Source organism: Phocoena phocoena, chromosome 3, assembly GCF_963924675.1.
Source record: "Phocoena phocoena chromosome 3, mPhoPho1.1, whole genome shotgun sequence".
Lineage (NCBI taxonomy): Eukaryota > Metazoa > Chordata > Mammalia > Artiodactyla > Phocoenidae > Phocoena > Phocoena phocoena.
Window position 1 is genome coordinate 113,798,167 of NC_089221.1, and position 24,374 is coordinate 113,822,540.

Consider the following 24,374-nt stretch of genomic DNA (forward strand, 5'->3'; position numbering starts at 1 on the left):
CTTAATTCAACGTAAAACAGAAGCAGCTTCCATGTTACTAAAATAGAATTATAAAATTAAAATAGATGGATAATATTTAAAATAGATGTACAATATTCCATCAAATAAACACACGCACACACGCACACACACACACACACACACACACACACACACACACACTTTGAGAGGGATGATACAGTGTAGTAAGAATTCAGTTTCTGGAGTTAGGCCACCTGCTTCTAATCTTACCCCCACCTGTTGTGGCCAAGCCTCAGTTTTCTCATATGCATAAAAGGCGTAACAGGAGTAGCTCCTTCAGAACTGGGATGGGATGGGATAACGTAACACAGGAAGATCTTAGCACAATGTCTGGTACATTGAAAACACGAAATAAATGTTAGCTATGCAATTAAACTTATTATTTAGAAGTCTTCCTACTAGTGAACATTTAGGTTGTTTACAGTTTTTCCTCTTCTAAAAATAGTGATGTGATCAGCAAATTTGTCCATAAAGAGTTGCCTTCATTTACAGTCATTTCCCCAAATGTGTGGGCTCTTTGATTCGTGACTGGGTCAAAGAGTACAGTCATTTTTAAGATTCTTGGTACATATTGTGAAATTTGTTATACAGAGGGGTTTTACCAAATTACATAGGCAGTTGCTAAAGTTTAAAGGGAGTGTCCGTTGGGCGCTGCCTACCAGTACATGCTAGACGGCAGCTATCCTCGTGAAAACTCTTCCAACTTCACGGAGGTTTTCTCCTGGGGCCTCTGTCGCTTGGCCTGAATTAATTCAGGTCTGGCCTTGACAGTAAGGTGCCTGTGAAGGTGCCGTTTTCAAGTTATCATTACCCTTCGCCCAGGCATGAGCCTCACTAGGCACCCTGCTGGGCCCGAGCTGGAATTCAGGGGTGAGGTCCCTCTGCTGCCTGGGCCAAGTCACATCCTGGAGCCCGGTGGCCAATGACACTCACTCCTCCCCCATCTGGGAGCTTTCAGGTCTGTGTTTTCATTAAGAGCCTAATTAATGTGCAGATCACAAAGCCCTCAACACCACAGGAGGCCAGAGTTTGTGGAATCAGAGGAGGACTCAGCTTTAACTCTGTGCTGACCATCATAGGAATTTCACCAGGCCCAGCTGGAGGCAAAGGGCTGAGGGTTACACTTGACTGAAGTCACTCTTTGCTTCATTCGTTCACTAGCATTTCCCGAGGCCCTGCTCTGAGCCAAGCAGAGTAGGTAAACCAGGTATCAGACACGCACAGCCCCTGCCTTCAAAGAGCACTCAGTCTGGTGGGGAATCAGCTGTGCACCAGAATGAGAAGGGCCCCAGGAAGGCTCTGGAACCTCAGAATCTGGCTCTGCAGACCGGGAAGGCTCCAGAGAGGAAGTGGCTATTGATTGGGTGTTTGAATACTGGCTAGGATTTGGGGGTGGGGATGTAGGGAGGGAGAGCTGTTTCAGACTGAGAAACGATGTAAGGAAAGAGTCAGTGGCAAGGGACTTCCCTGGTGGTCCAGTGGTGAAGACCTCACCTTCCAGTGCAGGGGGTGCGGGTTCGATCCCTGGTCGGGGAGCTAAGATCCCACATGTCTTGCAACCGAAAAGCCAAAACATAAAACAGAAGCAATATTGTAACAAATTCAATAAAGGCTTTAAAACTGGTCCACATTTGAAGTGAGAGAGTGGCATGGACTTATATATACTACCAAATGTAAAATAGACAGCTAGTGGGAAGCAGCCGCATAGCACAGGGAGATCAGCTCAGCGCTTTGTGACCACCTAGAGAGGCAGGATAGGGAGGGTGGGAGGGAGATGCAAGAGGAAGGAGAGATGGGGATATATGTATATGCATAGCTGATTCACTTTGTTATAAAGCAGAAACTAACACACCATTGTAAAGCAATTATACTGCAATAAAGATGCTAAAAGAAAAATGGTCCACATTAAAAAAAAATCTTAAAAAAAGAAGAGTCAGTGGCAGGGAAGCAAGCATGTGGCAGGATGAGGGGGGAGGGGTGGAAGATGCAGGGTCAGTTGTGAAGAGCTTGGATTTTTAGCCGAGTATGGGCTTCCTTTCTATTCTGCAGGCAGTGGAGCGTCTTGGACAGCAGCATGACCTGAGCACAGCTGTGTGGTAGGAAGTGAACCTGGCCTTCAGAAGGGATGGAAGGGGGTGGGAATAGTAGAGGTGAGGGGTCTGATTTGGAGGCTGCTCCACAGACCAGGCGAGAGGCTGGGAACGCCAGACCCAGGGCCGTGGGCTTTGGGAGGAGAGGGGAGCGGCAGATGGAAAAGGCATTGATGATGTAGAACCAACAGGCCAAGCAGGAGAGAGGAAAGTGTCGAAAATGACCCAGGATTTCAAAATTGGGTGGCGATGAGGGAGGTGGTACCTCCCACGCAGGGAATTAACCAGCAGATGAAGCATGCAAGACAGAGCTTGGCGTGGAGTGGGTGAGCACACATACTCATCGTTGCTGCTGCTGGTTTGGACCCTGGCTGGAGGGGTAGGCTGGAGTGAGAACTGTGGGGACTTGACCTTGCTTCCCGTCGAGGGAGGGACTGCAAATGGAATGTCAGGGCTGGAGGTCTAGACAGGGGTGTGACAGACATAGAAGTGACAGCTGAAGTCACGGTGTTAGATGCAAATGCCAAGGTGAGCTGCAATAAGACCTGGGTAGACATCAATGAGAAAACGCTGTAAAGGAGTTTGGGAGGGAGCTATACTGATGCTAATAGCTGTAGTTAACAAGTATTGCGCCCCAGCCATGTGCTCTGTGCTAACACAAATCCCGTTTGAGCTCAAGAATATGCATGATGACAAAATGGGGCAAAACCATTTCTCCCTGGATCTTCTGAAATGTCTGGCTGAGAAGGTCAACAGCTGTGCCTCAGAGGTCCTGACTACATCAGTTTGTCTCTTTGGCAACACAGTTTTATTGCTCCCATAAGGATGTGTGGCTGCCAAGAAGCATACTTATCTCCAGGCAGGTTAGCCTTTTGATACAGTGGACTTTCTAAGAATTTCCCAGTTCAGGGCAGGAATTATTGATGCTAAGCTCCGTAAAGAGATACACATTGCTCCATTCAGTTCCTAAAGAAGGAAGCCTCTGGGAAGGCAGGAGCCCTTGGAATGTGATAAGGGGCACAAAAACCTGGAGACTAGCCAGGACCGTACAGTCGGGGCCTTCTTCTCAAGTAGGCTGTGTGCCAGTAGGAAGTGAGGGCTGGAGCAATGGCAGCCCAAAAGTGGAGGGAGGAGGTTTGTGAAGAGGCCAGGCATATAGCCATGCAGTTCAAGAGGTGCCCTTGAGTTCTGGGCAGTGTGACTGAATATTTTTCAAACTGTGGTCCCACATAGCTTGCCAAGATTAATGAAGGTGTACACAACATAACACACCGTTGTGTAAGTTACATACAGTGGGGACACATTCATTTGTTCTTTCAATCGATTGACAAGGGCAAATATTGTCCTGGCTTCTAGACTTGACACTAGTGTTGGTAGTTCTCAGAGCTGGGTCAGTATCTACAATCTTTCCACAGTAGTCTTGGCAGGTCACGGCAGGTGACAGCAGGGCGTGGCTGCCTGAGATTAGCAAGTCCAGCACTTCCGGAATCTGAGGTCACATCAAGGCAAGGTAATAAAGACAGGAATGATAACTATTTGCCTCAAGTAAAGTGCATTTGCCAACGTTCTCAGTTAATTTTCACAAAAGCCAAATGATGTGGACACAGGCCACCGATTCTTCCCCTCTTGTGTACGATGAGGAAACTGCAGCCCACTGTGGTTGAGTCCTTTGCACCAGGTTGTACAGTAAATAGCAACTGAGAAACAGAGCAGATCCCAGCTGCTCCTAATCCAGGGCTCTTTCTACTAAACCATCTGCCTATCGTGGACTCTTTAGATCATGAGAAAACTGCTGGACTCTTTAGAAACAGGAACTGGGCCAGAGCTTCCCAGTTGGCAATACCCTGGGGAAGTGAACTGAGGGGTCCCTCAGCTTGTTGAAACCCAAACCACAGAGGTTACACCCAATCTGTTTGTTGGAGGATGTCCATCCACATTACTGGATGCTTCCATAGCATCTTCGACAAGCGTGGCAGCTTATGATTTGGAAGTTTCTTTTAGCATCTCTAGTCCCTGGCACAAGGACCAGACAGGGCTGGGCTTGGAGGAATGCCGAACACAGGTGAAGCTTTGGGAGGCCCCGGTGCTAGAGCTGCCGATCAGATGCTCACGTGTTCACTGAATGGATGTTGAGGCACATACGGCCCACAGTGTCAGGCACAGGGCCACAGTGCCTGGGACAGGCCACAGTGTGTGATTCCTATCATCAGGAGACCCACTGAGCTCACGGTTACGGCAAAACAACATGCTCAGGAAACAGCAGCAGCCAGGACAGACCACGACAGGGGGCACAGCCTTGGCATGGACTAGGGGTCCCAGCTCTTTCTACGAGTACCTTTTACATATATACAATGGAGACCAACCCACAGAACAGCTGTTCACTTTGTGTCCACAGATTAAGAAAACACATATGACAAGAAGCTACCATGGATCATCAGTGTACTTAAGTAATTGTTATTGTGTTCCCACAATAGCACCTACACATGTGAGAAAAATGGCCAGACATGTATGTGAGATATTTTAGGAATTCTGTCAATCTATAATGCTTGTGGATTGGTGGGTCCCTTGAAATAACCCCATGCTGCCCCCTTCCATTTGAGAGCCTGCTGGCCCAGAGGCATTCGAGCACAGAACACTTGGTGAGCCTGCACGTCGCTAACTGGGGACCAGCAGGGCCTCATCAGTGGATGGCGGACTTGTTAAGGATTTTCTGGAGAAAGTGACCTGTTGAGAAATGATGTTGTATTTCCACCCCACCCTAACATAGGCACACAGAGGAGGACTGGTGGTGCTCTCCCTTCCAGAGAGGCTCCTGAGGCCTGGGCCCTCCTTACCTCAGTGGATCAGTGACCAGTCACTGTGTTTCAGCTGACTTTCCTGTTTCCAAGGTCATGACCCACTGAAGAAATTGAACAGCATTGCCTGAAAAAGGAAAGAAGTGAAACTTGTTCGTGTTTGTGTCCGGGAAGGGTACAGCGGGATGCAGTGACAGGACCCTGAGTTCTGAGAAGAGGGGCACTAGTGGCAGATCTGTGGGGACCTCAGCCTGCATCTGGGCCAGTGCAGCCTCTCTGAGGTGGGAGGACCCCCCAAGGAGTGGTTGCATGTGTACCTGTTAGAACTGGCCAAACCTGGACAGCCGTACTCTCTGCAGAGCTCCCTGCAGAGGCACCTGCCTACAGAGGGACCTCCTGGCCCAGGCAGGAGCCAGCAAGCAAGGCACCAGGCACTGCTGCTGAGCCAGACAGCCACAGTGTGCGCTCCGAGGAGCGATGGCGGGGACTGAGCTGGACAAGGCAGGGGAGCCCAGAGGAGGGGTCTTTTTAGAACTGTGTAGGCCTTCCTAAGCTCCTAGGTGAAGGTTAGGAGCAGGGTGGGGGGCAACTTTATCAACTTTGAACATCCTGCTCGTCTCGGTGTAGGGTGCTTGTGTTGACCCTAAATGAATTTGGGAAAACAAAGAACACCACAGGCATCCTGAGTGTAACTCCACCTATCATAGTAAAAGACTCTTGATTTAGAGAGTACAGCAGAAAATGGCCTTAATGACAAAGTGCTCATGGTAAGAAATAATCAAAATTTGATTCATCATCTTATCCTCATTTTCGAACAAAAAATTCTCATTAGAGAAACTAAATACATTTCATTCTAGAAGGAAATATACCTAATGTGAACCCTTCACTTGCACGTGTGCACCCCAAGCCAAAGCCCTGAAGGTTCTAGAACAACAGGCTGAGGGGCAATGGTTCAGTGTGAGCAGGGTGCCTACTTCCTTCCTTGGGTTCCTTGCACAAAGACAAATCCATATGCATCAGTTGTGCATACTTCCAAGAGCTGCTTGCCAGCAACCTCCCAAGTCAGTTCTTAAGGGTCACCAAAATTTGTTTTACACAAACTAAATTTGGTCCACTGCTAGAGTTACTGGAAGCTCTGATTCGGCGCTTTTCAAAGTCTAGCTGCCAAGGCTCCTGGGCAACTCCTTCTCCAGCTGAGCCACAGAGCATCTTGTGGTCTGAGCAACTGATCAGAATCCCAGCGGTCTTCTGCCTTGTGGTCCCTTATGAATTGTCCATACCACTATTGCTAAAGTAGGTGGGCCCATAACAACTGTCACCCGAAAGAGATTTGCTTCTCATTGAGTGACACGTCATTGATGTCACAGAATCCTTTTGCCTTGAAAAGCAGGAGAGGCTGGGTAGGCTTCTTTGCTCTGCCTGAGTAACCAACACAGTTTATTTCAAGTCTAAGATGTCATTTTCTCAGTAGGATATGGTGTCTGGTGCATGCCATGGTCAAAACTCACCAACTGTGCACTTACAAGCTACACCTTTTATGGAATGTAAATTATACCTCAGTTAAAAAACAAACTAATAACAACAGGCAGAGGAGGCCAGAGGAGAAGACAAGGGCTATTAAGTGTGATTGGTCTTCATGGGAAAAAAGGTGAGACTTAAGAACAGGGAAGAAGTCCAGCCAAGAATGCATCATCTCAATGTAATAACAAGGACACATCAAACAAACCTCAGATAAGGAAAGTTCTGTTAACAAGAAAGGGGGTGGTGTAGTCTTGAAAAATGGCAGTGTCATAAAAAAAAAACCCAAGAAAGGCTGTGGAAATGCTCCAAATGAAAGGAAGCTAAAGAGACCTGACAACTAAATATAATACATGATAGACTGGATCCTGTCCTGGGGGTTGGGGAGGAACACTCTAAAGGTCAGCATGAGATCACAGGAAGGTATGAGCATAGACAGTACATTAGATACAAGTATTGTCCATGTAGATGATGAACCCGGCTGTTGTCCCACAGTATGTAGAATGGTATCCCGAGTCTTAGGAAACACAGACTGAAGTATTTAGGCGTAAAGGACCATTTTGTATGTAACTCACCCTGAAATGGGTCAGAGAATAAAATTATGTATGCATGTGTGTGCAAAAGAATTTCCTTATTGCTTATTTTGGGAGAAAAAAATGAAAGTACAGATTTGGTTCTGGTTTGGGTCTTGACGTCAAGGCCGGTTCTCGTTTGGCCAAGTATTTTTCCAATTTTATCAGATTCTCTCCTTCTATCAGTAACTCCTGAAAGCCACATTGTACCCGCAGCTGATTCGTGGAAACCCTGACTCCAAGTCAGGTCACTGTTACCTGGAGATGAGCATGGCCCAGGCAAAGTCTAGGCACGGGGACAAAGGCATCTGTTCAGTTTAATTGTACACACGTGCTTGAGTGAAAAGTAGGGGGGCGGAGTGGGAGAAGAGGAGGAGGGAGGGAGGGAGCGTACAAACCATAAAACAAATAAGGTAAAATGTTAACAATAGGTGAATCTGGGTAAAGGTGTTCTGTGTACAGTTTTCCTTTTTTGTACTTTTTTTTTTTTTTTTTTGCAAATTTGAAATTATTTCCAAATAAGAAGTTTCTTTAAAAATATTGGGTTTGGGCTTCCCTGGTGGCGCAGTGGTTGAGAGTCTGCCTGCCGATGCAGGGGACGCGGGTTCGTGCCCCGGTCTGGGAGGATCCCACATGCCGCGGAGCGGCTGGGCCTGTGAGCCATGGCCGCTGAGCCTGCGCGTCCGGAGCCTGTCCTCCGCAACGGGAGAGGCCACAACAGTGAGAGGCCCGCGTAACGCATAAAAAAAAAAAAAAAAAAAAAAAAAAATATTGGGTTTGAGGGAGCTGGAAGGAGTTCCAAGGGCTTCACAGTATCAACTTGTGTCCAGAAGGCCTTGGCCACCAGTTCAGACTCGGGTCAGTATTCCAGGTCACCATGACAATTCTATTGCTGTAATAATTGTAAATGGATCATTTTCAAGCAATAAAAGCTAGATCACTTATGTTACAACCCTGGGAGAATGTGAGAGAATTTCCTTATTGATTATCCTGAAAAGAAAAGGAAAAAAGTACAGGTTTTTTGTTGACAAAGTCAGTTGGAGGTTGGACAAGTTTTTTTTCAACATCTGTCCCTCACACAAGCAGAATGTTATCAGGACATTCTCTTTCAATCAGTAACTTCTGAAAGCTACATCATACCCACAGTTGATTCATGAAAACCTTGACTCCTGGGACAGATCACTGTTACTTCGACATGAGCATGGCCCAGGCAAAGTTTATATGTTGGGACAATTAACATCTATGTGGGCTAATGTCAAAATTTCCCAGGATGACCCTGGTGGTATCATAGTGGATTTGGGAGAGAAAGGGGTGTTCAGTGACCTCTCAGTGGATTCTCAAAGACCACAGTGTCTGATCTTGCTCTGAGCTCAGAGGGCCCTGTGCCCCTAAAATTGGCCACCACTCCTGCTCACTCCCTGCTATAGACTATAGAATGAGACTCAGCCTCCTGCCCACGCTGTAGTTGGCCTAATGTACGTGGCCAGGATGCCTCTGTTCCCCCAACGTAGAAAGAAAATACGGGGTTAGTTTGTTCAAGCATACTTTCCAGGCAAATAAGAACCTTCCCCTGGACCTCGTCTACTTCTGGGTTGAGTGAAAAGGACAGGTTGTACTTTACTCCTAAATCTCCGGTTTGGACTGTGGCATCATGAAGCTGAGTAGTTTTTCCTAATCTTCATTTGATAAAGATGGGGCTATGTAGGGGGCTTGGATGTTCACCTATATAACAAAAGTGATCTGTCTCTTAGCCAGCATGTGTAAAACCCCATTGAGAGGGTGCTTACAGGGAATTAAACCCAGGTGGCAAAATACGCATGTGGTCACAGGCAAGCTTCATTCTGTTTCTGTCCTGGCCATGTCATGTTAGTTCTTCAAGAAGGGAAAGTTGAGAACATGAGTCCGCTTTATCTGCACTGGGACTAGGAGGTCTCTCTGGCCGTGAGTCAAAGCTGTGCTAAAAGGTCCGTAGCAGGGGCCTCCCTGGTGGCGCAATGGTTGAGATTCCGCCTGCCGATGCAGGGGACATGGGTTCGTGCCCCGGTCCGGGAGGATCCCACATGCCGCGGAGCGGCTGGGCCCGTGAGCCATGGCCGCTGAGCCTGTGCGTCCGGAGCCTGTGCTCCGCAACGGGAGAGGCCGCAGCAGTGAGAGGCCTGCGTACCGCAAAAAAAAAATAAAAATAAAAATAAATAAAAGGTCCGTAGCAGAGTAGACAGGCATGAGGCAGGGAGATGGAAGAAGCCCAATGGAAGAATTAGAGAGACAGACAGAGTCACTACTTGCTGTCTACACACATCCTGTAAAGGAGCTACTGATATAACAACTGATGATCTGCCAGCAGAGACCCCAGAGGTCAGCTAAGGAGACAGCACCCTGTGCCCCTGGACTTTGAGGGGCCAATGGCACCAGTACTGCCCTACAGCTGTTTCAGGTCACAGCCTGGCCAGGGCTGGAGAGAGTCAGTGAGAACATGTCCAGCCCTCCAGCCAGTGCATCCTGCACCCAGCTCACACCAGTCAACTTGGTCTCAGTAATAATCTGGTGATAACATTGCGCCCCTACAGTGTTCCTAGCACCATGCTGAGCTCTTTACAGGTATTACCTTGTTTATACTCACAACAGCCTGTTCTCTTTTTTATTTAAAAGATACAATTTTCCAACTTTATTGAGACACAGCTGACATACAGCCTCGTGTAAGTTTAGGGCGCACAATGTGATCATTTGGTACACGTATGTATAGTGAAATGATTACCGAGATAAGGTCAGTTTACACATCCATCACCTCACAGAGTTACCATTTTGTGTGTGTATGTGGTGAGAATGTTTAAGATCTGCTCTGTTAGCAACTTTCAAGTATACAATACAGTATTGGCCTGTCCCCTTTTCAAAGGTAAGGAAACAGAGGCTAAAAAGGTGCCTACCAAGGTCAGAAAGTTGGTAAGCAGGGCCAGGATTTGGAACCAGGACAGTCAATCTCATACACTTTTTACCACACTAGGCACGAGCGTGCGCGCACACACACACACACACACACACACACACACACACAGAGTGTGTTGGATTTTCCAGCCTCTGCTTCAGGAAGGAGCTTGGTATGCCTCAGCAGATTTGATCCAAGGCATCGTGCAGTCACATCTACTCAAAAAGACATAGTGATGGTTGACCGAGAACCTCTGGGCATCCCAAGGCAACAGGCGCTTTATCACCTGGCTGGGATTTTGTCCAGTCTGGCTGCACATGCTGGCAGGAGCTCCTTGCTGGGACTTCAGAATCCCTGTTTGAGTTGCCAAGACGGTCAGAAGTTTCGGTAAAAATCAATTGGTGACGTGAGCAGGAACTGTCAATGGGCTGGGCTGACTCCAGTGCCAGACAGCGGTCATTCTCTTGCCCCCAGGTCACTTGCTATCTTTTTGCCCTGTCTTTGCAGCCAACCTCGCTTTGAAGCCCAGGGTGGCAGCTCTTGGGGAACAGCCAGCCTACCAGGGGCCTGTGCATTGCATCATAACCATCGTGCGGACTGAAGGCCTGGCAGGGCTGTACCGGGGCGCCAGTGCCATGCTGCTGCGGGACGTCCCGGGCTACTGCCTCTACTTCATCCCTTATGTGTTCCTGAGTGACTGGATTACGCCCGAGGCCCACACAGGCCCCAGCCCCTGTGCTGTGTGGCTGGCGGGAGGCATGGCAGGTAAGGGCGGCGTGGCTGATCCCTGCCCCCATGCTGACCATGACAGCAAGACAGCTGGGGAGCCTACCATACCCTTCTCGGCCCTGGGGAAGGGCAGGGTTCATCCAGCCACTCATCCAACAATTCTCTGTTAAGTACCTGCTATGGCCAGACCTAGCCAGGCAGATGAAGGGCTAGGAATGGGGAATGGTCCCCCCTCTTTCTCCCATTCCCTTTTCTCTGAGTCCCTATTTGGACTCTTACAGCTTTCAGCTGGAAGGTATATTTTGAGCACTTACTCTGTGTCAGGTATCACTGAGCTTTGAAAAGAAAATCTGTTATCATGGCTCACCTTTTTTGAATACTGGCACCCTGCAAACCTTTCCAATGTGAAATTTTCATTAGCCCCAGAAGGTAGGAATCAGTCTCCCCATTTTTCAGGTGAGAAAACAGGTTCAGCGTGACCAACTCAAGGTCACACAGCTAATGTAGACAGTATAGTAGGGACTCTGCAGTCAGAAAGATCCAAGTTCAAATCCACACTTAGTCATTTTGTGACCATGGACTGGACTTAACCTCCTTACTCAGAACCCAGGCTGCATCCCCATTTCACCTTGGGTAAAAGTCAATGACCTTGCAATGGTTTCAAGACCATCAGCATTCCAGCTGCCTGTTACCCTTCTGCACTCATTTTTTTGCTACCGTCCCCTTACTTTGCTCTGCTCCAGCCATGCTGGTCTCTTTCCTGCAACTTGACTGTGCCTGGCTCTCTCCCCACCACAGGGCCTTTGCACTTGCTATTCCCACTGCTTGGATTTAGCAATGCATAGGTCACCAGGGACTTTGACAAGACCCATTTTGATAAAGAGAAGGGTGTGAAAACCTGATGGAAGTGGGATCAAGAGAGAATGGGATGAAAGAAATTGGAGAACCCAAGGACAAAAAACACTTCTGAGAGATTTGAATGTGCTGTATCGGGAAAGAGAGAAACACAGCTATAGTCAGAGAGGGGTACGGAAGTCAAGAGTCGATTGCTTCTCAAGAAGGCGGATAACTGATGGGAACATACTGTATAGCACAGGGAACTCTATCTGATGCACGGTGGTAACCTAAATGGGAGGGAAGTCCAGAAGGGAGGGGATGTCTGTATGTGTATGGCTGATTCATTTTGTTCTGCAGTGGAGGCTAACACAACATTGTAAAGCAACCAAACTCCAATAAAAATTAAAAAAAAAAAAGGCAGATAACATGGTATGTTTGATGCTGATGGGAAAGATCCACTGGACAGAAGAAAATTGTCATCCCTCCTCTTCATTATCTAATCAGCTGTGCTTGAAACTTAGGAAACACATAACAGAGCCCACATCTTAGCCACCAGACCCCAGTGTTCCCATTCCCCACCTTGTGCCTGAGGCCTGGCCTGTGCCAGCTCCCAGTAAGTGCTCAATAAGTACTTCTTGACTGAGAAGGCAAACAGGCCCCGGCTGCTCTCATTTCTGGTGAGAGCAGATGCGTGTGGCCTGGCAGTCAAACCTGGTTTTGTAATACCCTCGCCCATGGGCTGAGAACAGGGGAGTGTGCCAGGGCAGCACCTGGGCTGACTCCAGGGAAAGCGGCCCCATTTATCCTGGAAGAAGGCAGGAGGGACGAGAGGTCCAGAGGGCTCCCAGAGGACCAAGGGCAGGAGGCTGGGATGGGCAGGGGGCTGGGGACAGGCTAAGGCCTCTTTTGGGAGCCGCTGGGCAGCAGTTACAAAACCTTGCAAACCAGCTGCCTTGGACTTTGACATCGGTTTGTTTTTCTCTCCCCATCAAAGAATGTGCCAATTTCTCTGTTTATACAATAACCTGGCGTTGTTTTCTTAGAGTCCATTAAAGTCACAAAGTACTCAAACCAGGACACCTGAACTTATCCAATGAAGATGACCCAGTGGCACATGGTCCTAAGGCTTCTATTCCACATCACTGGAAAAGATAAGAGCTTTTTAAAGACCTGACCCTGCTCTTCTCTGCAATCCCTAAGCTGACCCTTCCTTGGCAAGCAGGCTATGTGAAAGTGCTTGTTTAGCGTCTTCTTCATGTTCAGAGTAAATCCTGCCTCTGGGGAGCTGCCAGCCTTCAGCCTCAGGCCTCACCCTGGTCTCTCTCCCCTGTGCCCGGAAGGTACTATGGGGCCTGTTCCTGTTCCTCCAATAAAAGCTGCTAATAAATCCTTCTGCTTAGGAAGCACTAGCGATGGACCTGGCACCGTGCTAAATGCTTCACATACATCAGGTTATTTGTCCTCATAGCAACCCCATGAAGATAGGTGCTGCTGGCCCATTTTACAGAAGACAAACTCAAGGCCTAGAGGTGGCAGGAGACTTCTGCAAAGTCCCACAGCAAGTGGCGAGGGAGGATCAAGAACCCCCTTCATAGGTCCTGACCTTGAGCTCTTTCCACGTCCCCCAGCAGCATATTAAGCCTCTGAATGGTGGAAATCTGCAGGGAGCCGGGTCCCCTCCAGACCCCAACCAGCCAGCCCCTGATACCTATTTGTCTCTCTCTTAACAGGAGCAATTTCTTGGGGGACAGCAACTCCTATGGATGTCGTGAAGAGTCGACTGCAAGCTGACGGGGTTTATATAAACAAATACAAAGGTGTCCTGGACTGTATCTCCCAGAGTTACCAGAAGGAAGGTCTTAAAGTAAGCCCCACAGCAGTCATGCAAGGGTCAGTGTCAGTCCCTGGAAGGTAGGGTCAGAGATTTTGGAAGATGTGAGACTAAAGAGAAGGGAATCAGGAAACCGAGGTGCTGGCTGTTAAATTATGAAGCACTTGTTTCATCCAGTCCTTGCCCCGGCCTGGAGGAAGAAGTGGGTGTGCACCCAGCTGATGGGTTCAGAGAGGACCGGTAACCTACCTGAGGTCACACAGCTGGTATGTGGCAGAGCCGGGGTCTGGACCCACATCTGTGTTACCAAAGCTGGCCTCCTCATCCAGAAAGGCTAGGAGCTCCTTCCTCACTCCCTGCTTAGCACCTCAGCCTCACCCCTCCTTTAAGTGGGAATTCCCAGAACCACCTCAGTGATCACATCTTGCAGGTTCCAATTCCCTGATCTGTCTTCTGCTTTCCACCCCACACAAGTCCAGACCCCATCACCTCTGGTCTCGGCTACTGAGGCAGCCTCCAGGAAGCCTTGTCTTCCTTCTCCTGAACCTAAAGGGCTTATCCTAAACCCAAGCCTCTACTTGCCTCTAAACTATCTCAGAATGAAGATCAGGTTTCCACATCTAGTGTCCAAAGTTATAAACATCCCCATCTTTCTTGCCTCCCACTATACCCCCTAGTACCCTCATGCTTGCTCTTCCTTGAATGGGCCCCTGGCTTTCTTGGCATGCCTCTTAGTCAGCAGACTTAAGTGCAAAGCCAGGCCTGGCTACTTGTGAACTGGGGGAATCCAGGCAAGCTTCCCCTCTCTGGGCCTCAATTTCTCCAATGATAATCACCCCTACCATGAGCAGCAGAGATATTTGTAGGTTAAATTAAATTAGGCATATAAAAAGTGCTCAGTTTAATGTATAACACATAGAGAACATTTAGAAAGAGTCATCTGTTTAGCATTTGCATTAGTAGTTTTATTAGGGTTAATGTTACTACTGACCTATGGGCCTTATCTCACGTGACTGCCTCATCCCAAGGCCTCCAATCCTTACTAACTGCCACTCCAGTGTGTCCAAACTTCTGTTTTTTTGCTCCAATGGAGTGCCAGAGCTTGTCCTCTGGAAACCTGGACTTCCACAAAGGCTCTCTCATCTGTGTGTGACCTCCCAAGTCAGTGTTCTCCAGCTGCTCCTGGACTACAGCCAAGAGTGGCTGGAGCCAATTCACAGGCTACTGCAGGTTTCACTGCCAGTACTGAGGTCTGTCTGCCTATTAGCTGATGCACAGGTGGGAAGGACTCCTCTTGGGTCCCTTGGTATATGGTGCTGGATCCCACAACTCCCACAGAGGCACTTTTGTTCATGGATGGATGCTGAATTTTTGTTGTTGAACTGAGGACAAAATAAGGGACATTTGGGGCTGCCATGATGCTAGTGTCACTCTCCCCATGTATTTACCTTTTGTGAGATTTTTACAGTATCTCTTCATACAGCTACAAGTTACTGTCTAGTGATTTTATTTCAGCCTGCAGGGCTCTCTTGAGAATTTCTTATGGGTAGATCTAGTGGTAACGAACTCCTTCAGCTTTTGTCTATCTGGGAATGTCTTGATTTCTCTCTCACTCTTGAAGGATAGTTTTTCTGGATATAGAAACTGTCAAGAAGACAGTTTTGTTCTTTTTCTTTCAGCACTTTGGATATATTCGCCCATTGCCTTCTGGCTGCTAAAGTTTCTGATGAGTAATCTGCTAAAAGTCTTATAGAGGATACTTTTTATCTGCTTTCAAGATTCTCTGTCTTTCAAAAGTTTATTATAATGTGTCTTCTTGTAGGTCTCTTTGAATTCATCTTGCTTGGAGTTCATTGAGCTTCTTTGATGTTTATATTCATGTCTTTCATCATATTTGGGAAGTTTTTGGCCCTATTACTTCATATATTCTCTCTGTCTCTCTCTCTGTCTCTCTCTCTCTGTTTCTCTGTCTCTGTCTCTCTCTCTCTCTCTCTCTTCTCCTTGGACTCCCACAATGAATATGTTGCTCTGTTTGATAGTTTCCCACAAGTCCCTTAGACTCTGTTTACTTTTCTTCAATGTTATTTCTTTCTGTCTCTCAGACCCAATAATTTTTCTTGTCCTATCTTTAAGTTTGCTGATTCTTTCCTCTGTCTGTTCAAATAAACCTTTGAATCATTCTAGTAAATTTTTCATTTCAGTTATTCATTCATTCATTCAGTGCTTTTCAGCTCCAGAATTTGTTTGCTTTCTCTCTGGGTTTTCTATTTCTTTATTGATATTTCTATTTTGTTCACATATCATTTTCTTGACTCTCTTCACATCTTTCTTTAGTTCTTCAAGCATCTTCAAGAAGGATATTTTAAAGTCTTTGTCAAGTAGATATGCTATCAGGTCTTTTTCAGGGACATTTTATTTTGATTTTTTTTCTTTGAGTGGACCACACTTTCCTGTTTCTTATATGCCTTGTGATTTTTTATTGAAAACTAGACACTTGAATCTAATAATGTGGTAACTCTAGAAATCCAATTCTCCCTCTTCCCCAGGGTATGGTGGGTTTTGTTATTATTTTTGATTGCTGTAGACTATCTCTGTGCCAATGATCAATCTGAGGTGTAAACTTAAGGTTTTCTCAGTGTTTTTCTGAGCCTGTGCCTTTCCCTGGGCATGCGCAGTCACTTTCTAATTTTCCTCATACATGCAGTCACTTTTGAATGTCCTAGTCTTTAATGTCTGACTCCCAAAAGAGGAAAAAGAGAGAAATGAAGGGAAGGGAAAGGGGCACCATCCCTTTAAATTCCCTGGAAGTGAATTTCAGCCAGTGAACAAGGGGCTTGCAAGATGGAGGGGGAGGTTAAACAAGAATGACTGCCCTCCTCTTTGCACCTCATGATCAGAAAGAGCAATCAGTGACCAGAACACAGATGTCCAGTATTTGGAGGACAAGGTTCTCATTGCCCACCCTGGTTCCCACAAGCTGTGTGCAGGTTACTCCAGGAACATGTGCATAGATGCCTGCCAAAGGGCTTGGGATGGGGGATGGGTAGCTGCTACTGTGCTAAATGCTGACATTGACTGAAATTAACCACTGCCCAAACCCTCTCCTGGAAGTTGGAAGCCTTCAGTAAACTCCAGAGTTCTAAAGTAGTTACATCAGACAAATTCTGTCTGTGTAATAGTTATCTAGGTGAGGAGACAGAGTCCTGGTATTTTCTACTCTGCCATGTTCCTAGAATTCTCACCTCAGTTGTTTTTTTTTCTTTTCCAGTTTTATTGAGATATAATGGACATACAGCACTGTAGATGTTTAAGGTGTACAGCATAATGATTTGACTTACATATATCATGAAATGATGACCACAATAAATTTAGTGAACATCTATCACCTCATATAGATACAACTTAAAGAAATAGAAAAATACTTTTTTCCTTGTGATGAGAACTCAGGATCTACTCTCTTAACCACTTTCATACATAATGTACAGCAGTGTTCATTATATTTATCATGTTGTACATTACATGTTGTACATGCCCTCCCACCACCCCTCACTTCTGGTAACCACAAATCTGATCTCTTTTTCTCTATTTGTTTGTTTTAGAAGTATAATTGACCTACAACACTTTGTTAGTTCCTGGTACACAACATAGTGATTTGATGTTCCTATGAATTTCAAAATGATCACCATGATAAGTCTAATTACCGTCTGTCACCATACAAAGATATTACATAATTATTGACTATATTCCTCACACAGTACATTTCATACCCATTACTCATTTAGTTTGTAACTGCAAGTTTGTACCTGTTAATTTCCCTCACCTATTTCTCTCCTCTTCAACATCCTTCCCCTTTGGCAACAACCTGTTTGTTCTCTGTATCTATGACTCTGTTTCTGGTTAGTTATGTTTGTTCATTTGTTTTGTTTTTTAGACTCCACATATAAGTGAAATCATACAGTATTTGTCTTTCTCTGACTTATTTCACTTAGCATAATACCTTCTAGGTCCATCCATGTTTTCACAAATGTCAATATTTAATTCAGTCTCGGCTATTGTAAATAATGCTGCAATGAACATAGGAGTGCATGTATCTTTTCTAATTAGTGTTTTTATTTTCTTTAGGTAAATACCCAGGAGTGGAATTGCTGGATTGTATGGTAGTTCTATTTTTAATTTTTTTTGAGGAACCTCCGTACTATTTTCCATAGTGCTGCACCAATTTACATTCCCACCAACAGTGTGCGAGTGTTCCCTTTTCTCCACATCCTCACCAACACATGTTATTTCTTGTCTTTTTGATAATAGCCATTCTGACTGGGGTGAGGTGCTATCTCATTGTGGTTTTGATTTGCATTTCCCTGATGATTAGTGACTTTCAGCATCTTTTCATGTTTATGTTGGCCATCTGTGTGTCTTCTTTGGAAAAATGTCTTTGCAGGTCCTCTGCCCAGTTTTTAATTGGGTTGTTTGGTTGTTTCATGTTGAGTTATATGAGTTCTTTGTATATTTTGGATATTAACCCCTTATCAGATATATCATTTGCAAATATCTTCTGTCATTCAGTAGGCAGCGTTTTCATTTTGCTGGTAGTTTCCTTCACTGTGAAAAACCTTTTTAGTTTGATATAGTCCCACTTGTTTATTTTTGTTTTTGTTTCCCTTACCTGAGGAGACCGATCTCAAAAAATATTGCTAAGATTGATGTCAAAGAATGTATAGCCTATGTTTTCTTCTAGAAGTTTTATGGTTTCAGGTCTTAGTTTAAGTCTTTAATCCACTTGGCATTTATATAGGGTGTGAGAAAGTAGTCCAGTTTTTCCAACACCATTATTGAAGAGGCTTTATTTTCCCCATTGTATATTCTTGCCTCCTTTGTCATAGATCAATTGCCCATATAAGCATGGGTTCATCTCTGGGTCGTCTATTCTGTTCCATTGATCTATGTGTCTGTTTTTGTGCCAGTATCATACTGTTTTGATTACTGTAGCTTTGTAGTATAGTTTGGAATCAGGGAGCATGGTACCTCTAGCTTTGTTCTTTGTTCTTAAGATTGTTTTGGCTATTCAAGGTCTTTTGTTTTTCCATCCAAATTTTAGAATTATTTGTTCTAGTTCCATGAAAAATGCCATTGATACTTTGATAGAGGTTGCATTTCATCTGTTGATTGCCTTGGGGAGTATGGTCTTTTTAATAATATTAATTCTTCCAATCCATGAGCATGGTATATCTTTCCAACTGTTTGTGTCATCTTCAGTGTCTTATAGTTTACCAAGTACCTTTTACCTCCTTAGTTAGATTTATTCCTAGGTATTTTTTATGCAGTTGTAAATGGGACTGTTTTCTTTTCTTTTTTTTTTTTTAAACATCTTTATTGGGGTATAATTGCTTTACAATGGTGTTTTAGTTTCTGCTTTATAACAAAGTGAATCAGCTATACATATACATATGTTCCCATATGTCTTCCCTCTTGCGTCTCCCTCCCTCCCACTCTCCCCATCCCACCCCTCCATGCTGTCACAAAGCCCCGAGCTAATATCCCTGTGCCTTGCGGCTGCTTCCCCCTAGCTATCTACCTTACTACGTTTGTTAGTGTGTATATGTCCATGACTCTTGGACTGTTTTCTTAATTTCTCTTTCTGATAGTTCATCGTTAGCAACAAATTTCTGTATATTAATTTTGTATCCTGAAACTTTACTAAATTCATTGAAGAGTTCTGGTAGTTTTTTGGGGGCATCTTTAGGATTTTCTATGTATAGTATCATGTCATCTGCAAACAGTGACAGTTTTTCTTCTTCTTTTCTAATTCAGATTCCTTTTATTTCTTTTTCTTCTCTGATTGCTGTGCCTAGGGCTCCCAATACTATGCTAAATAAAAGTGGCAAGAGTGGATCTTCTTAGAGGAAATGCTTTCTGATCTTAGAGGAAATGCTTTCAGCTTTTCACCATTGATTAAGAAGTTAGCTGAGGGCTTGTCATATATGGCCTTTATTACTTTTATCATAAATAGATGTTGAATCAATTGTTTTTTGTATTTTTTTAGCAGAAGCACAGTTTGTGATTCAACCAACAAATACAGAGTGACACATAAGAGAGATTCAAAAGAGATGCTCAGGTTTTATTTGAGATTTTTTTTCTATTTCCCCAAATATTAATGTATCATTTTTCCAAAAAGTCCTGTAGAAGCAAAATATATTGCTGATATTATTTCCTCCAAAAATTTACTGTCTTCTGTTAAAAGCAAAGTCCTAGAAAACAACTGAGGTCAGATGATTGATTTCTTAACCTCAAAAGTGTCTGACCCAAAGTTTATAGTCAGAGACAGGTTTTAAGCAGAGATAGCAATATTCAACTTGATTAACCACATCATTGACTGAAATTATTTTTTATTAGTTGCTTAAAAAATGTGTAGTATGTAGGGCTTCCCTGGTGGCGCAGTGGTTGAGAGTCTGCCTGCCAATGCAGGGGACGTGGGTTCGTGCCCCGGTCCGGGAAGATCCCACATGCCGTGGAGCAGCTGGGCCCGTGAGCCATGGCCGCTGAGCCTGCGTGTCCGGAGCCTGTGCTTTGCAACGGGAGAGGCCACACAGTGAGAGGCCCGCGTACCGCAAAAAAAAAAAAAAAAAAAAATTGTAGTATGTGAACATAGGAAGCTTCAAAATGTATAAGAGGATATACTGTCGACATGTCCCTCCTGTGACCCCCTGCCAGTCTTCTCTCAAAGGCAATCACTGTTATAAGTTTCTTGTGATATATTTTCAAAATATTCACAGCGCAAGCATATATGTGTGTATGTATATTTATGTATGTTTGTATATGTGCTTGCATATAAACATACATAGTAACATGATTAAAAAAATAATCTTATACAGCCCTGGAAAGTTGGGTGGTCTCACAGTCAGATCCCCAGCTGCGGCAGGTGGAGCATCTTTTCCCAAGGCCGAGGGATGGCTCCAATCCTAGTGAGCTTGAGTGCTGGCTTTGTGGAGTACGCATTCTCAAACAGTTTTACTGCAGCTCACTGAGGCTGCAACCTATTCTCACTTCCCTATGGAAGAAGAACTCAGTGATAGTAAAGAACTGGAAAGGAGTGAAATAATGGCAATGGTACCCAAGTTTAGTAGCCCCTTGTAACTCAGTGATTACCAGTAAAGCAGTCTTTATGGTAGGGGAACTAGTAAGTCCATGGACTTCTGGGGCATTCCCAAGTCAGAACGGAAGAAAGGTGGGGTAGTTTTGGATCCATTCTCTGCCTGCTGCGAGGATCGTCCTAAACCACATGAGCCATGGCTCACACTTGGAGAGCTGTCATCTGCAATAAGGAGGCTGGAGGAGTGACTTGATGTCCTCTAGCTCCACAGAGGTGACTGTTGTGAGGGGATTTGTGACAGTGGGATGAGACTGGATGACTCTAAGGAGAGATGGAGGGGACCATTTGTAAGTAGGCACCAGTGTTGGTTACTCTTTGGTTCTGCCACTTGGGGGATCTGAAGGCCTCCCTCTACTCCAGGAATCCCCCACTACCACCAGGATGCTTTCAGCCCAGAGACCATTTTTTTTTCACATCAAGGAGTTTGTTCGTTCATGCATTCATTCATTCATTCACTCCTTCATTCATCTGCCTGTCCATCCATCCACTGATTCATTTAATAAGATTTATAGAGGATCCTCTAGGCCAAGCACCGTGCAGATGCTGGGGATTCAGATGTGAGCCACACACACAGCCCTGTTGTCACTACTCTGACTGGGACTTTTTTTTTTTTTTTTTTCCGGTACGCGGGCCTCTCACTGTTGTGGCCTCTCCCGTTGTGGAGCACAGGCTCTGGACGCGCAGGCTCATCGGCCATGGCTCACGGGCCCAGCCGCTCCGCGAACCCGCATCCCCTGCCTTGGCAGGCGGGCTCTCGACCACTGCGCCACCAGGGAAGTTCTGACTGGGACTATTAATGAAGGGATAGACAAGTCATAGGTGATTGGAGGATGGTGTGAGAAGTGCTGTGATGGCAGAGGTACTGAGGGCACAGAAGACAGCGGGCCATAATCCTACTTAGGGTGGTCATGGCAGGGCTACCAGAGGGTATAGCCGAGTCTGGGGAGGATTCCAGCAGAGGGGACTAGAAGAGGCTCAGTGGTGAGAGAGAGCTGGCCTGTTAGGAGGAATGAATGGCAGGCCAATATACTGCCCACAGTGTCAACTGTAAGAGGCAGCTCAGAGCAGTGCAAGGAGAGAGCATGTGGGTCCTGGCAGGCCAGGGAAGGGTATGGACTTGACCTTGGGAAGTGGGGAGCCATTGAGGATTCATGAGGAAAGACTCTGTCTACTGTTTTTGTGTTCCAAAAGCCAAGGTGATAGCCAGTAGCTCTGCACTATTTTTGCCATCTTTGGGCCTCACAGCAGAGCAGGCCATAGCTAGGGGTAAGTAGGCACCAGTGTTGGTTACTCTTTGGTTCTGCCACTCGGGGGATCTGAAGGCCTCCCTCCACTCCAGGAATCCCCCACTACCACAACCACCACCAGGATGCTTTCAGCCCCAGAGACCATTCTTTTTTCACATCGAGGAGTTCGTTCGTTCATGCGTTCATGAACTCTGGCTGCCTGAAGTGGCCCACGGCTCCTGCACGGCCCAGTGCTATGGGAGAGGAGGGTCACATTCCAAGCTGCGTCCTGCCTGGCTTGCCTCGCCTTGCAGGGCCAAACCCCGGTGCACACGGGAGCCTCTCTGTGCACCCGGCATGGAATTTTCCTCTCAGAGGCTGACCCAGTTCCTTGCTGCTATTCAGTCACCCTGGCTGAGCCTGTGGAATTCCATAAAGGTTAGACATTAGAGAGGAGTCCTAATGTCACAAGGAGGCTTCCTGCCCCCTACCTGAATTGCTCCAGGGTTAGGCTGGGCGACTTGCTCACCTCTGGGGATCTTAAGCTCCCTTCCCTGGGGCCAAGGCTCTCTCACCCCCCAAGGTACACTGAGGCCCTTCTCTCTCCTTCCTGACAAAGCTGCATGTCCCAGGCTGCCACGAGTGCCATGGTGCAGGCACCTCTCCTGAAGGGATGTCTGTCACCTGATGTCCTGGCCCATGACAGTGGCCTGCACCTACCCTGACATCACAGTGTCCAACAACTAAGAAAATTGGGGACATGTAAGGGATTTCTACCTTCTGAAAATTATAGTACCAGGTCTAGTCCGTAAACAGTAAATTATACGGGCATCAATAAACAAGTTTACATCGTGCACCTGACAGTTCTCAGGTCATTCACACGTGGGTAGTGATTTGCCTTCAGACACGTGCTCTCTTCCCAGAGAAGACATTTAATGACAGCTCCTCCCCATTCCACCCCTCACCAAGGCCTTTATTTATTCTCATCATGTTCTAGGTTATGCTGTAGTTACTCCTGAATGGGGCTTATCTTCCCTAGTAGGTTATCAACTTCCCAAGGGCTGGAGCCACATCACAGAGATCAGTGTCTACCCAGCACCAGGCAGGAAGATTCAGGGTGGAAGGAAAGCATCTTACCATATTCCCTAGGGGTGAAGACAAATACAGTCTTCTTGTATTAAAGGCCGGGTTTAGGCCACTGGTACTAATACTCCTCAGCGCTCATATAATGAGCAAAGTGGAGTGCTTACTCTGTATGAAGTGGTGACTACTGATAATAAGGATGGTGGTGTGATTGTCAACAGTTAAGGAGTGCTTTACTGCTGGACAGGCACTGTGAAAATGCCTTTAAAAGCAACGTCTCATCTATTCCCTCAAAAACTGTAGGAGGTCAATGGTATTATTACCCCCATTTGACAGTTGGGAAAATTGACTTCTAGAGACTTTGCTATTTTCCCAAGTAACACAGCTACTAACTGGCAAACTGTACCTGGACTCCAGGTGTGTCACCTTGAGCAGGGCCTGAGTTCCCCCTACCCGGCCCCTTTGGGGACGTCCCGTGAAGCCCCTGTCACAGTTGTTGGTCATGGCCGGGTGCTCTACCACTGCAAAGCGTGTGGAGCTCTGACTTGCAGAGTCCCAAGAACCGAGCGTGTGTGCGCATGCTCACGAGAGAGCGCAACAATTAAGCAGAGTGTATGTGGTGTTCGCGGGGCTCACCTGTTGGCGCACAGTATGTAGCGCATGCGTACCGGGCCTGCGAAGGAACGCGCCTTCAGAAGTCACGTGGCTGAGGGCGGAGGCGGGGCTGGGGTGTGTGTGTGCTGAGCGGGGAGGGTCTCCGCCTTTCCCGTCCTTTGGGCTCTGTAGGGTCCAGCCTGGGACAGGGGGCTGCGTGGGTGGGCAGCAGCGCCGGCCCTGGCTCTGCCCTCGGTGGCAGCCCTGCGGAAGGTGCAGGTCAGTGCCCTGTGATAACGCCGCCTCCTGCCAAAGGTGTTTTTCAGGGGCATCACGGTCAATGCCGTGCGGGGCTTCCCCATGAGCGCGGCCATGTTCCTTGGGTACGAGCTCTCGCTGCAGGCGATCCGCGGGGACCACGTGGCGACCAGCCCCTGAGCGCAAGGTCAGTGCACCTCCTTCCCAGCCACTTGTGCCCTCCTGGAGCTTAAAACTTTGTTCTTTGAGGTGAAAATGGTGTGGCCTTCTGAAATATCCCTCTGTCATTTGTTTCCTGTTTAATCTGTGTTAATTCTGGGCTAGAATTGCCACCCTTCTTGTCATCAAAAAGCCCTTCTGAAATGCCCACCTGTGGCTGATGGTGAGCTGGACGCTCAGTAACTGAGGTCGACACAGAACTTACCTGTTTATAGTGAGCTCACCTCTCTTGTTTCCCATTCAGTAGCTTCAACAGCCCTTGAAGAGACGCGTGTTTAGCTTCACTGCACAATTTAAATAACCCAGGCTCAAGACTGAGGACTGGAACCAGGGTACCCACAGCCTGTTACACAGGCAGCATCTCCCCACCTCCCTACTGAACTCAGTCTAGGTCTGAGGACAGGCTCCCAGAGCTCTAGAGGACAGCCTCTGCTATACCATCCCTGCCTCCCTCACCCTCTCCTTTTCCTGTTCTCATTGTAGAAAGGTCACTGCAGCCAAAGGGATCTAAAAACAGAAATCTGAACAAGT

The 24,374-nt window shown here is 46.5% G+C and overlaps 1 protein-coding gene across 1 annotated transcript in view; it reads left to right on the forward strand.

Annotated features, from left to right (window-relative positions):
- SLC25A48 (solute carrier family 25 member 48) overlaps positions 1-24,374 on the forward strand; it is a 42,420-nt gene that overhangs the window by 15,056 nt on the left and 2,990 nt on the right. Inside the window, exons 5-7 of the mRNA XM_065875066.1 lie at positions 10,427-10,684; positions 13,216-13,349; positions 23,682-23,811. Coding sequence (XP_065731138.1) covers positions 10,427-10,684; positions 13,216-13,349; positions 23,682-23,804 — 515 coding nt within the window. The 3' untranslated portion in view covers positions 23,805-23,811. The remainder of the gene's footprint in view (positions 1-10,426; positions 10,685-13,215; positions 13,350-23,681; positions 23,812-24,374) is intronic.